This window comes from Phyllostomus hastatus, unplaced genomic scaffold, assembly GCF_019186645.2.
Source record: "Phyllostomus hastatus isolate PE091 unplaced genomic scaffold, TTU_PhHast_1.1 phas_contig_64, whole genome shotgun sequence".
Lineage (NCBI taxonomy): Eukaryota > Metazoa > Chordata > Mammalia > Chiroptera > Phyllostomidae > Phyllostomus > Phyllostomus hastatus.
This window is the reverse complement of record NW_025333928.1, coordinates 7,984,472-7,998,096: the sequence shown is the minus strand read 5'-3', so window position 1 is coordinate 7,998,096 and position 13,625 is coordinate 7,984,472. Positions and strand designations below refer to the sequence as shown.

Sequence of the window (13,625 nt, the reverse complement as noted above, 5' to 3'; positions counted from 1 at the left end):
CTGGAGTCTCCTTTGGGGAACCACCCCCCTCATTCTCAGCCTATCTGGCTTGGGTGGAGCTGACCACACCTGCAGGTCCAGAGATGGGCACGTGACTCACCCCTGGCCAACCAGAGCATGGCACCAGCACCCTCTTTCCTGCCCACAGCCGGGCCCAGTGACCCAAGCCCAGGACTCTTGGTAGGACTCTCTGGAAAGAAAAACTTTTCCCACTGCAGCCTTGGGACCTAGGCCTGGAGCTGCTCGTGGGCATGGTGGCCATGTGGAGGCAGAGCCTGCCTGAAAACGACGCCAACGCAGAATAAAGCCAGGCCAAGCAATAGGTAGACTCCTGGAAGCTGGGTCCAGCCAAGATAGGCAAATCCGTCCCTTGTTTGGACACTTCTCTCCCGTCCAGGCTGCACCCTGAACAGGCACAGGATGCAAGAAGACTAATGGACAAAACCGGACCCACCTCTTCCCTTGGCATCTGTTCCCCCCGGCCCAAGTGCTCCCTGAGCCTCACAGTGCGCGGGCCCCACTCCTGCTCCCGGCCCACATCCTGGCCCAGGGCTGAGAGGGAACCACAGCTGAGAGATGGGAATCCACACCCACCACCTCCCTGGCTTGGCCAGGAAGAGAAGCGGCAACAACGGAACTGGCGTGGGGGTGTCCTACTTCTGCAGCCCACGCCCTGGCGGCTGAGAGCAGGCCAGCCGGGGCCCAGTAGGAAGGCACGGCCCAGCGCGGGCCCTCGACAACTCTGACGGAGGGCGTTACAGGCCCGGGTGGGGTAGGGTGAAGCTGATGGGGATTTCAAGGCCTGTGGCCGCTGAAGAAAAGGAGGAGGGTGTCTATGACATTCTTCGTGCCGGGCATGGGGGCCTGTCTGTCACCCTCTTTGTGCTCTCAGTAGCCCTACGGAGTGGTAGCCTCGTTATCCCCAGGGTAGAGATGAGGAAACTGAGGCACAAGGAGGTTAAGGGACACGCTCAAGATCACACAGCCGGCAAGTGGCCGGGCAGGTATCGGAGCCCAGCACTGCGGGGTGCGGGGCCGGAGGTGTGCCGATGTCCTCCAGCTGAATGTCCAAGGGGAAACAGGGTGGCAGGAAGGGACCTCCACCCTCCAGAGGGGCCGAGCCCTCCCTGCGTGCGGCCTGCCGTCAGTCACTTCACCCATAAGTCAGCTCTGCGTGTGCAGAGCGCCAACACGCTCCTTTAAAAAAAAGGGGCCGCTGCCTCCGCTGCGACTGGAACACAAGCATCGGATGCCACGGGTGTCTCGGAAAAGTAAACGCAGTGAGAGCCCGGCGAGACGGCTTGGCTTTACCTTATGGCCAAACCTGTTTTCTGGGGGAAGGGTCTGAGCCCGCAGCCTCCCACCGTCGCACGGAGGATGAGCGGCCCTGTCTGCTCATCCGAGACCCCCTCACCAGTCAGGGTCGGGAGGGAGACGATGCTGAGTGACTGTCTCGCTGTGGGACTCGGTCCTCTAAGCCTGTTCCTGAAATCCCAGTGTCCCTCCTGGCCCCTGGGAAACACAGACGTGGCCCAGAGCCTTCCTTTGCAGACAGGCAGCAGGCCCAGAAATATCGCCCCTTCTCCATGCACTGGGCATCGGGCGAGGGGTGGAGGGGCTGGCCCGGCACAGAGCCCCGGCAGAAGCTGGGACTCTGGTCCTGGCTGCTGTCAGCGCAGCTGTCCTCTCCGCATCCCACCCCCTGGCCTGCGTCTCCACCCACCTGAGTCCCCAGAGGTGCTGCAGAGCCCCCACAGGCCCACTCACCGACGCCGGGTCGTCTTCATCTGAAACGCTGACCTGGTAGGAGAGCTCGGCGTGCAGGAAACTCTCAGGAGGGTACGGGTCGCCCCAGCGCAGCCACCATGAGTGGGAGTCGTCGGTGTCGACTGTGAGGTTCACGGGGGCCCTGGGCTTCACTGCGGAGAAGCGGCGTCTGGTCAGGGCCTGTTGGCCACGGGCCCCGGCCCGAGGGGCTTCTGGTGAGCACCGCCTCCGTGCGGCACGGCTGTATGGTGCCACGCAGCCCTGGTCACGACAGAGGCACAGCCCCGACACTCATGCTAACGCTGCTGCCATGACCGCCTCCCTCCAGCGACCTCGGACTGTGCCCAGCAAAGGTCCCCGAGCGAAGGTCCCCGGGCTTCGGTGTCCCCTCTGTCGTCCTGCACACTGTGGCCACACCCGTGTGCTGTCGTTCACTAAGTGTTTCTCTTTATTTTGACTCATGTGTTAAAAAACGTAGTCTCTTTTTAAGCAATCAGATCAGTGAGATCACAAGTATATAAAGTGCATCAAAATCAACATCCATAAGTAAGAATTATTTTATTTTGTGGGTCTGCTCACAGGTCAATTTAGATACCCCAGCCACCAGCGGGATGAGCGGGCCCTTCAGGAACTGCTGATGGAGTGGTGGAGGCTGTGAGCTCTATGAAACCTGGCAGATTCCTCTGCTGCTTAGTAGCTGTGTTACTTTAGGCGGATTACTTGCCTTCTCTGTTCTACAGTTTACTCAATTGCAAAATGGGGATAACAACTGTCTTCTAGAAACCGAGGCTCAGAGAGGTAATGTGACTCACCCAAGGACACACAGTGATGAATGGTGCTTTGAACTCCTGCCACCCACCCTGAGAGCTCCTGGGGATGCCTGCAGGGACTCCGGGGGGCAGGACAAGGTCAGCCTTCCGGGGTCCAGGCTGCCTGAAGCAGCAGCAGAGTGGCCCACAGAGGGTGGAAGGACAGCCCCCCCCTTCAGTTTCTGATCTGCAGCAAGCATGTCTTCTGTCCAACAGGCCTGCTCTCCACACCCCAATCAGGGCTCTTAAATTCCAGGGCTGAAACAGCTGAGCTGAAGGGGGCCGGATGTACCACTGAGCCCAGCCCCATTTCAAAGATGGGAGGACCATGGCCCAGAGGAGAGCAAGAACCCCACCAAGTTTAGGAGGTGGCAAGAGGCTGCTGGCGCCTTCCCCAGCCCCGAGCCCAGCCAGCTTGGGAGCACCGAACCCCGCCCAGCCTACTCACCATGCTCGCTGGGCTGGAAGGAGCCATTCCAGAGCAGCTGCTTCCCAGCCCACAGGCCCAGCTGATAGGTGTCCACACTGACCACGTCGTCCATCAGCACATCGCACAGGCACACTGTGCTTTCTCTGTTCTCGGGGACGCACGTGTGGTTTCTGCAGACACAGGGCTGCGTGAGGCGGGCACGCACACCTGGGTGTCCCCAGGACATGCCTCGAGCAAGCACATGCTCTTCCAGTTTCCTGGTCGTCCCGCCTCAAGGGCAAGATCAGGGGACTTGGAGCAGAGCAGCCAGGGTGAGTGGTGGGGACAGTGGGCCAGAATGGCCCTTCCTGCTGGCCACAGCCCCCACCACACCCACCATGGACTCTTACACACCCCTGGCCACGGCCTTGGCCCCAGGACTCAGCTCATCGCTAGAAGCCAGTGCAAGGGAAGAAGCCGTGGCACTGAAGAATTCGTAACAGCCTACGTGTGCGTTCTAGCCACACTCTCTGGGTAGCACGGCCCCCCAGTGTGCAGAGGACTGGGGCGCACACCCTGTGCACCACAGAGCGACCCTAAAATGCCTCCCCCAAACAGCCGGCCCCGCGTCTTGTGGGTAGGGGCCCTCAGGCAGCAAACGTTTCCTGCAAAGGGCTGGGACGGCACATGCTTTGGGCTTTGGGAGTCACCCCTTTTCTGTCCCAACTACACAGCTGTGCACACCTAGCACAAAAGCAGCCACAGACAACGCAGAAGCGAATGGCATGGCTGTGTGCCGACAACACTATTTACAAAGCCAGGGGGTGGGCCCGCTGTGGCTCACGGGCCCTAGCTTTCCCTCTCTGGTCCCTCTGGCGGACCACCATGTACAGAAGCACCGCCCACTCACCTTAGTGCACCTTGGAAGACTGCCTCTGTCAGTGCGCCCTCGCTCCGGGGTGACCCTGCCCCTGTGCGCCCGACCACGTCCTGGGCACCGCCTGTCACGGTGCCCCGTGTACACGGGTCACCCGGTGAGCCACAGGGAACGCACGGGCCCCACGGCCCACGGTGAACCCCACCACTAACTCTGAGCCCCGAACGGCGGTCTAGTCCAGCAGGTCTGAGAGTGGCGTGGGGACCCACGGGGCCAAACCGCTTTCATAGTCCCACTAAGTGTCATCTGCTGTTTTACTCTCTCTCACAAGCGTGCTGTGGGGTTTTCAGAGGCTACATGGCGTGTTATGATGTCGTTGATCTGATGGCGTGTGTGCTGGTGTGATTTAACTTTTCTGTTTTAATTCCTTATCAGGTAAACATCGATAGCTATAAGCCAGCGGCCCCCAACCTTTTTGGCACCAGAGAGAGGTCCACTCGCTCGCCGGCTGCTCACCTCCTGCTCTGCGGCCAGGTCCCTGGCCATGGACTGGGACCAGTCTGCAGCCCAGGGCCTGGGGGCCCTGCTATAAGCTCCCTAGACAAAAGCTTTTGGGGCCCTGGCAAACTTCTAAGCATGTGCGAGTCCTGAGGCTGTGGGTTCGAGAACTGCTGGTGCGCTCCAGCACTCCACCCGCAGCCGCAGGCCACACGCCTCGGGGACAGCGCCCTCGGGGAGCCACACTCAGCCCCAGGCCCTCCAGGGCACTGCCCGGACCAGGCCAACTCCCAGCGCCAACCTCGCTGCCCGCCCCGCTCCCGCACAGGCTTACTCAGAGTTCAGGAAATCCAGCTGGTAGGTGAGGCGGAGCTCAGCGCTGCAGTTGGTGGGGCCGTCCACCCTCCACTCGCAGGTGAAGGTGCTGATGTAGTCGGAGAAGCAGGTGGGCCGATGCAGAACCTGCATACTCCCTGGGGAGACACAGGGGTGCTCTGAGCAGCCGGGGCCCAACCAGCAAGAGGGACCCGCGCCACCGGGGCAAGGTGCACACCAGCCCGAACAGGACCGAGGGGCCCATCACAAAACCCGGAACCCACAGCCCCAGGCACGGTCAAGCGCCGGCCCTCACAGAGCGGGGCCAGGACCGGGGCTCCTGGAGCCTCCCAGCTGGCACTGAGGTGATTCTGAAGCTGAAGAAATGCCCTGGGGTGCAGGGTCCATTACAGGGGTACCCCAAATGCAGCTTTCTGTTGTGCAGCTCAACTACTTGCCCTTGGCCAAGTTAAAGGGAAAATACCCTGCAGGCTCAGGAGCACCACCTGCCAGCAGGCGCCTGCCCTGCAGCGGTGTGGTGGGGGCTGCTGTCCACATGCCCGCTCCCCACCCCCTCCTCTTCTCCACCCCGCTCTGAGCTCAGGGGCTGACCCCCAAGACCTCGCCACCCAGGTGCCCTCGTCCCCTGGCTTCTTGTTGGGTTTGGCCAATGTCAGAGGGCAGCACAAGAGGCGGGGGGGGCTTCCTCCAGGCAGTCGGTGGCAGAGCTGGATTCGAACCCGGCAGGACGCCTGTTGGGTTTGCCAAGCCGTCTGGGGGCCACCACGCCAGACCAGCCGGCACCTGACTGGTGGGCGCCATCGCGCTCCAGTGGCTGCATCCCGGCACCAGCCCCGCCACTGCTGCCGTCGGTTTGCTCTTGTTCTCTGGGTGAAGGACTAGCCGTGTTCCGGAGAGTGTTAGATGTCTCATGAACGTCTCAGACTCTCCTCCTGGTTCCCTGCTCCCCAAAACCACGCCCCTCTGCGCCTCAGAGACGACAACTGCGTCCTTCCTGGCCGCTCAGCTCAGAACTCCTGAGAGGCCTCTCCCTCTCTCACCCCCTCCCCATCTGTCTTCAGATCTCCTCTGCTGGGCCGAGCCACTGGCTGCTGGGGCACCTCCTTCCCGGCCCCCAGCCCCCACCCTGTGCTTGCAGACACAGGGTCCCTTTAATGCAAAGGTCACGCCACCCCTCTGCTCACACCCTGCAAGGTCCTTCCAGACTCGGTCACCCGGCACCGGGGACCAGGCCGGCCAGCTCTGGCTCCTACCCCCCGAGCTCCTGCTCCCCAGACGTCTGTGTGGCCCCCTCGTCCTTCCAGCCTCTGCTCCACTGTCACGCAGGAGGCCTTCCCCGGGGCACATGTTTTAAACTGCTGCCCTCCCCTCGACCCGCACTCCCGGTCCTCCCTACTCTGTACTGCAGGGTCCAGCACAGACAACGCCCCTTTTTACTACAAAATCTTTTATTACAAAGTCATAAGCATGTGCTTCTGCCATGTAACACTATCACACTCAGGCACACCACATGGTATTTTAGGTGAAATGTGCACATTAAAACTATGAATCACTACACCCACAGGATTACCCTACCAACCACATGCAAGCAGGCCTTACTTCTGCCGGATACTGTGTACTGTCATCCTCCTAACTAACGATCTTTAGGATGTACTTATAATCAGGGCCATCTGCCCCGGCTGTCTCCTCCCACTACAATGTGATCTCCTCGAGGCCTCCTCTTTGTTTTGCTCACTGAGCGCGTGGCCAGAGCGGGCGGATGAGAGGCGGTGACTTACCGGAGCCTGCCGCCCACGCCAGGACCAGGCAGCTCACGGGGAACGTGAGCCCAGAGCCGATCCGCCCCATTGGGAGATCCTAAGGCACCTGCTGAGGGAAAGTGACCCAGTTAGTGCCGACTCGTGGTCCCCAGGACCCCCGTCCCCCAAGCGCAGCCTCCAGAACTCACCTCACTCCAGACACAGCTGTGCCCGCCTGCCACGGAGTCTCTGCCGACACCCAGCCCTCCGCGTCCCCCGGACGTGTGCGGATAACCACAAGACCCAGCCCAGGCACACAAGGCCCAGAGTGAGAGCCACGAAACGCCTGTCCCAGGGGATGCTTGGGGGCACGTTGAAAGAACAAGTCCTCGGCCCGCTGAGTCTGAGCGCCCCCACACTGGCGGAAGTGCACAGTGCACGCCTGCATGTGGAGGCTGACAGGCCCTGCAGTGAGGGAAGGTCCTTTTCTTCGCTTGTCTCAGTGACGACCAAATTAATTTCCATACCCAACCTTCACTTCTGCGTGTGTGTCAAAACCCTAGTTAACCCCCCGAGGATTTGCAATTCCTTGAAACACAGTTGGAAACGCTGGCCTAACCGCTCGGCCTCACAGAGCAGGTTCCACGGCTGAGGGCGCACCCACACGGGGAAGGGTCAGGCGGCCACTCAGAATGAGGCCGACTGCGTTAGACGGACTGCTTTAGCGGCCCTGATTCTTCACTCCTGCGTCCACGTGACCTCGCGGTGTGGGCCCCCCGCCCCCCGGTCAGAGCGTTCTCCCTGCCCTGGGGCGCTGGGCTCGCCACATGACCCGCTTTGGCCAGCGGAGTGTCTGCAGGGGCACGCACAGGAGGCCCCTCGGCACCACACTGCCTGGAGAACGTGCCTGGGCCAGCCTGGTGGGGGCGGGGCGGGGCGGGCCAGTGCCGGCAGTCTCCTCCTGCTTCAGACAACAGGCAGTGTCCCCGGGCGTGTGAGCGGGTCACACAGCAGCAGGGCTGAGCTCAGATGCGTGCGGGAGCCCACGAGACCGGCCACACCCGACGCTGGCCCCGCATTCGGGCCAAGTGAGTGCCCCGACCGTGGCCCTGAGGCTCTGCGCCTGTCTGTCACTCAGCATTGGTGCCGGTGCCCGTCATCGCCCCGACCCGGACGTCTAACCCCACAGGTGACCCCTGCGTTCCGTGGTTTGTATCCATGCAATCGGTGGAACCTTGTCCCTCCCTCATTTTGTTAAGGGCATCGCACAAGATATGACTGGGGAGTAAACATTAGGAGGTGCAGACACCCAAGAAGAAAACACAAGTCAAATCGCCAAATCGGAAGGCCCAGCCCTAACCCCACTCACACATGACACCCGTCCTTTCAGAAGCTACTATGAGTACAGGGAGGGAAATATGAATTTTATTTACCGAAATAGCAGCACCCTCTACATATGAAAACTTACATTTTAAACCTACTATATTGTTAATATCACTTCATGCCACAAAATTTAGAGCCACAGCACTGGACTTCATCCGTATCTATCCCTCGTGTCATTCAGCTGTGCCCAGTGGGTTTCTGGGCCGCCCCCGGGGCACCGCCACCACACCGCTCTCTGCTCAGTGCCTTAAATTTAACACCTGCTGTCCTTTGCTCATTATGAACCTTGAGCAAGCTGCTACACTCCTCTGGGCCCAAGTTTCCATGTCACTGGCAGGGCTGCGAGGACTGAGGGAGCCGACAGCTGTGGAGGCCTCAGACGGTGACCTGGACACAGGCACAGCTCCAGCAAGATCGCCACTCATCATCGCTAAGGAAAATGCTCGGGAGTAGAATCCCATCGGGTCAAGGGGTGTGCACTCCCCCCACACCCCTGGCACTGGACGCCAAACGCCCTCTGCAAAGCAATGTCCTGGGGCACATTCCCGGCCACACTGACAGTGCCCACCCACAACCCCCCTTGGGTCTCTGTCCCAGGGTCATATTCAGAAAGGCTAATGCCGGACCTCCTCCTGCTACTTGGTAGCTACGTGCTGTTCCGACAGTTACTGGGTTTTGGACTTTGGCTGCTTCATCTGCAACGCGTAAGTGATGCCCAAATCAGGGTCTCAGGTGTCCTGCCGAGGGAAGGCAGGTGTGGACCCAAAGCACTCTGCACGGTGTCTGGAGTCTGGAGCACGGGAAGCGCTGAAGGCCACAGCAGGAGCCCCGAGCCCCCATCGGACGCTCTCCAGGGACTTCATCCCACTGGAAGGCTCCACCCAGCCGGGCGCCTCCCACCCCTGCGGCTGTGCCTGGCACTCCTGCCACCCACACACCTTCACTCCCTGCTGCTCCTCAAACACACCCACTCATTCCCACCTCCGCACCTGTCCACTCCTGTCCTTTTCACTCCCATTCCCCCCTCAGCCTCTCTCTCTCTTACTTGTCTAGTCACAGGGAATAAATCAACCCCCAATACTCCAGTACACTCTCCTGGACAACCACAATGCAACTGTCACAATCAGGAAACCGCCCTGGATGCACGACAGCCATCTGGTCCACTGGCCCTGTTTCCACGCTGCTAACTGCCTCAACGGGAGCAGCCTGGAGCCTCCTCTGGCTTCCAAGACAGCTGGGCCGGTATGGCAGGGCGCCAGGGACACACTTCTCCCTGTGGCAGAAGCTTTCCCAGAACTGCTGCCTGGCTGGGGTTCCCAGAACCAGCAGCCACGTCAGCAGCCCCACCCAGGATGCTGAGGCAGGCCAGGCCAGAGTCCCAAAATGGCCTGGGCTCTGCCTATCTGCCCGGCCTCCATCCCAGTGAGTGACGGGAGGGGTGGCAGCAGGCTGGCTCTGCTGCCACCAGGGGCAAGAATCAGCAACTTCAGCCCACAGAGCCCACTGGGCTCCCATAGACCTACTATGTGCTCCAGGTCCTCCCCCACTCATTCATGCCCTTGTGTATTCTTGTTGCAGGTGTTTTCTGAGCACCTACTATGTGTCAGGTGCTACAGATGCAAAAAGGGCCATTCATTCATTCATTCTTTTCTTTCTTCTTTCCTTTGACAAATATTTGAGTGAGAAGAGAAGTTACTGGGAGGTTTGAGCACAGACGTGACATCATGAGACTTTTGAAACCATCCCTCTGGCTGTGTCGTATGAAAGGCCTGTGGGGACAAGGGCAGAAGCAGGGACCAGGGAGGAGGCCACTGGGCTGGCCCTGGCAACAGGTGCCAGCTCACATGGGGTTGTGGGGAAAGACTGGGAAGAATGGGTTGGATTCTAGATGTCTGAAGGCAGAGCCAACAGGGTTTGCTGACAGAATGGAATTTGGGAGTGGCTGAGAGGACAAGAGGGTTAATGAGACTGGAGCCCCTGAAGGATGGGGTGGCTGTTTACCGGGACTGAGTGGGCCACGGGAGGAACAGGGTGAGGAAGAGGCCCACAGAGAGCAGTGGGGACAACAGCAGCAGAAAACGTAAGAGGCAGGAGGGAGCTGTTGGTGAGCACTCACACTGCTCCTCCTACGCTGCCCCTCGAGGGCTGGGGTGGGGGTGGGAGGATGAACCAGAATTCTCTGGGTGAGGGGAGGGGTGGGGGTGTGGAGAGGAGGAAAAATGTGCCCCAGAGGGCACCAAGGGCTCCCGGAGGGCAGAGACTGTGCCTTGTCCGCACAACCTGAACACTGAACCCAGTGCTCGGCAGAGTGGGCACTGACTGAGTGATCGTGTGCACCTCACGTTAGCCTCACCGTTGGCATGCACAGTGGTTCCTGAGTGCCATGCACGGTTCCAGGTGCTTTACAGCCCGCCCCCCCCCCCCCGAGGTGAGTACAATTATTAAACCCATTTTACAGATCCTGAAGGATCCCTAGGGAGGAAGGAACGGAGGGGAGGGGCACGTGAAGAGTGAATAGCCAGGGAGGAGGGAGGGCACAGCCCAGTTCCCGCCACACAGGACAGGCCCTTGGCTGCAGCGATGGGTAAGAGAGGATGGGGTGAGAGCAGAGAGGTTGGCAGGGCCAGAAGGCAACACTGTCTACCAGGCATGGTAAGCAATTATGACTCCACCCCCAGGGCAGTGGGGGCCACTGGAGGCTGGTCAGCAGGACAGGTGCTGTTTTCCAGAAATCCCACTCTGCGGGTGCGTGCAGACGACCGCAGGGCGAGATGGAGTGGCTGAGAGAGGACAGGGTGCTGCTGGAGCTGCAGACGAGGGGCTGACTCCAGCCTTGCTTGGGAAGTGGACACGGCAGAGCTTCTGATGGCTGGTGGGGGCAGCTCAGAGTGGGAAGGAGGCCTTGGGCAGACAGTGGTGCTGGGAAGGGGCACAGGCTTGCTGCCCCGCTGCAGATACAGGGACTTCACGTGGGCGGTAGGCCCCAAGGGCCATCCAGGAGAACATGTGTCCCTGTGGCCTGGTCTCAGGAGGAAGGCTTGGGCTGGAGACAAATTTGAGGGCCACCAGCTGTGGCTGAAATCCAGGGGGGTTGTGGGCAGTGAGACACAACTTCACCTGAGAGGGACAGGAAAGGTCTGGAGACCATGACCTCCTTCATGGGAATGGCCAGTCAGACGCCCTGGAGGAAGGCACCATCTCAGGGACAGGCTGGCATCTTGTGCCAATGGCCACTTTGTGGCAATGTGTGAGCTTGTGTTGGCTGTGGACACACTGAGTCCAAGCGGCCAATGGGGCCCCTGGGAAAGCATCCAGGCAGTTGCTTCCTAGAGAGATCTGGACGCCATGGCCATCTGCAGAAGGTACTGGAAGCTGAAGCTGAGGGACCCGAGTCCAAACACCACCCGTTCAGGACAGGCAGCCGACTTCCATCGCTCTACAAACCCTTCTCTTGCTCTGTTTCTCTGCTCAGCACTTAACTCCCTGCAGCATGTCACACACACACTTCCTGTTCATTGTCCATGTGTCTACTGGAACACAGCTCCCACAAGGCTGGAGCCTGTGTCCACCGTCACTGCTGCAGCCCCAGAGCACAGGACCGTGCCCAGCACAGAGCGGGGGGGCCCACAGATGACTTGCTGTTGAACAGGAGAGTGAGTGAAGAGACTCCCCCAGCCATGTGCAGGGGGCCTGGTCAGCTGGCATTCTCCACCTCTCACTGCTGGATCATCACTGACCAGTTCTGGCTGGGAGTCTCCTTAATACCCTAACACAGGCACCGATGGGCCACCCCGGGGGGAGGGCTGACCTCCAGGGAGCTGGCAGCTGGGGCATTACTGTGATGATTACGCATCTCCCTGAAGAGCAGGCACATGACGGCAGGACTCAGGGCACCGATTAGGTTTGGCTGTGTTAGGAACAGTGACAGCTGTTATGGGCCTCAGAGATCCCCACAGTTGCCCCTGAGTGGCCCAGTCCCTCGAGCCAATAGACGCCACGGGTTGGTTCTCTCACAGCCCTTCTGCCCAGGGGTTCCACCCTCCCCAACCAGGGGAACACGGCAGATGCAGTAGGACTACCATTCCCATCGCAGACGCAGGAAAACTGGGGCCCAGGAAGGCTCAGAAACCTGCCTAAGGATGCACAGCAAATAAGTGGGTGGGCTAGCCCTGGCTGGCGTGGCTCAGTGTACTGAGAGCTGGCCTATGAACCGAAAGGTGGCAAGTTCAATTCCCAGTCAGGGCCCATTCCTGGGTTACGGGCCAGGTCCCCAGCTGGGGTTGTGCAAGAGGCAACCAATCGATGTATCTCTCTCACATCAATGCTTCTCTCCATCTCTTTCTCCCTCCCTAAAAATAAATAAATCTTAAAAAAAAATAAGTGATAGGGCTGGGATTTGAACCAAACCTTCTGCCATAAACTTGGTCCTGCTACACACCTCTCTTGGCTTCTGCAGCAAACCCCTCTATGAAAAATGTGGCCAAACCTTCCCCCTGCACAGACGGAGAAACCAAGGCCTAAGGCCCTGGAGTCCAGAAAGAGCCCCAAGGTGATGAGTCAGGAAGTGACTGAGCTAGAACTTGGCCTCTGTCCTGTCTGCCCCATCCTCCCCAGTGAACTTGTCTCAACAGCACCCAGGACTTTGCCCCAGGCAAACCCAAAGCCAGTCACAAGTCAGCACTGACAGAGCTTCCTGTCCCTGTTCTGTCTGCAGACAGGCTTGTGGGGCGGGGTCAGGGGGAGACTCTGTCCCTCAAGTTCTCCTTGCCGTCTCACCCCAGATCGTTCCTGGCAGGCAGGCATGCACAGACGTGTGGGGTCGCTCATGTCGGCAGAGGCTCCAGGGCATCTAAGACACGGAGCACAATTCTGGGCCCGAGTGTGCGGGCCCCACCTTGACTGGGAGACTTGGCAAGCTGGGGTCCTCTCAGAGCCTCAGTCTCCTCATCCGTGAAGTGCGGGCAGAATCTCCTGCATCACGGCGTGGCTGCAGGGAGGCAAACAGACCGCGGCTGGGTGGAAGCGGCCTCAGACAGTGTTGACGGAGCAGGTGGCCGAAGCTCACATCTACGCACTGAGTAACCCCTGGGGCCCGAGTGAAACGACGCTGCCATGACCACACAGATGGGCCTCATGGGCACGGCTGAGCGAAGAAAGGGCAATGCTGATTCCATTTACATAAAGTGCAGGAGGCGACAACTCACTCTTGGGGTCAGATGTCAGGAGAGCAGCTTCTCCTCAGAGGTGGGGTCAGGAGGGAACCTTCTGGGGGGCTGATCATGCTTTTTTTTAATCCTCACCTGAGGACATTTTTTCTTTGCTTTTGAAAGAGAGAGAAACATCGACTGGCTGCCTTCTTGTATGTGCCCTGGCTGAGGATCGAACCTGCAACCTGGGTATGTGCCCTGACCGGGAACTGAACCCATGACCTTCAGTGTCCACAAGACAATGCTGCAGCCAACTGAGCCACACCAGCCGGGGCCATGCTTTGTTTCTTGACCAGGTAATCCACTCATGTGTTCACTCTGTGAGAACGAATGAGGCTGTGCTGCTGTCTGCACGTCTGTGACAATAAAGAGGAAAAGAAAAAGATGGACGAGAGGGAAGACACTGGAGCGCACAACCCAGGGTATCGGGCTGTGTCCACGGAAGGTCTCAGAAGGTCCATCTTCAGGGCTGGAAGGATCCCCAAAGACCCTGAGTCCACTCCTGATGAGGCCCCTGGGCCTTCACAAGGGGCCATTGACCTTCTGCTTCCCTGCCTCCAGCACAGGGCACTTGCTGCCTCTGGGGGCAGCTCCCAGCCC

General features: G+C 59.7%; 1 protein-coding gene across 4 annotated transcripts in view; it reads right to left on the bottom strand.

The window, feature by feature from the left end:
• LOC123825528 (interleukin-4 receptor subunit alpha-like) overlaps positions 1-13,625 on the bottom strand; it is a 35,330-nt gene that overhangs the window by 13,151 nt on the left and 8,554 nt on the right. The window contains exons 1-5 of one of the 4 annotated variants that reach the window (XM_045849003.1): positions 6,645-6,667; positions 6,475-6,562; positions 4,695-4,833; positions 3,025-3,176; positions 1,768-1,919 (exon numbers count right to left, since the gene is read on the bottom strand). In XM_045849003.1, the coding sequence (XP_045704959.1) occupies positions 1,768-1,919; positions 3,025-3,176; positions 4,695-4,833; positions 6,475-6,544 (513 nt within the window). In that variant the 5' untranslated portion in view covers positions 6,545-6,562; positions 6,645-6,667. Of the gene's footprint in view, positions 1-1,767; positions 1,920-3,024; positions 3,177-4,694; positions 4,834-6,474; positions 6,566-6,644; positions 6,668-13,625 lie in introns of those variants that run through there. The other 3 variants (XM_045849002.1, XM_045848999.1, XM_045849000.1) reach the window with 3 other exon arrangements.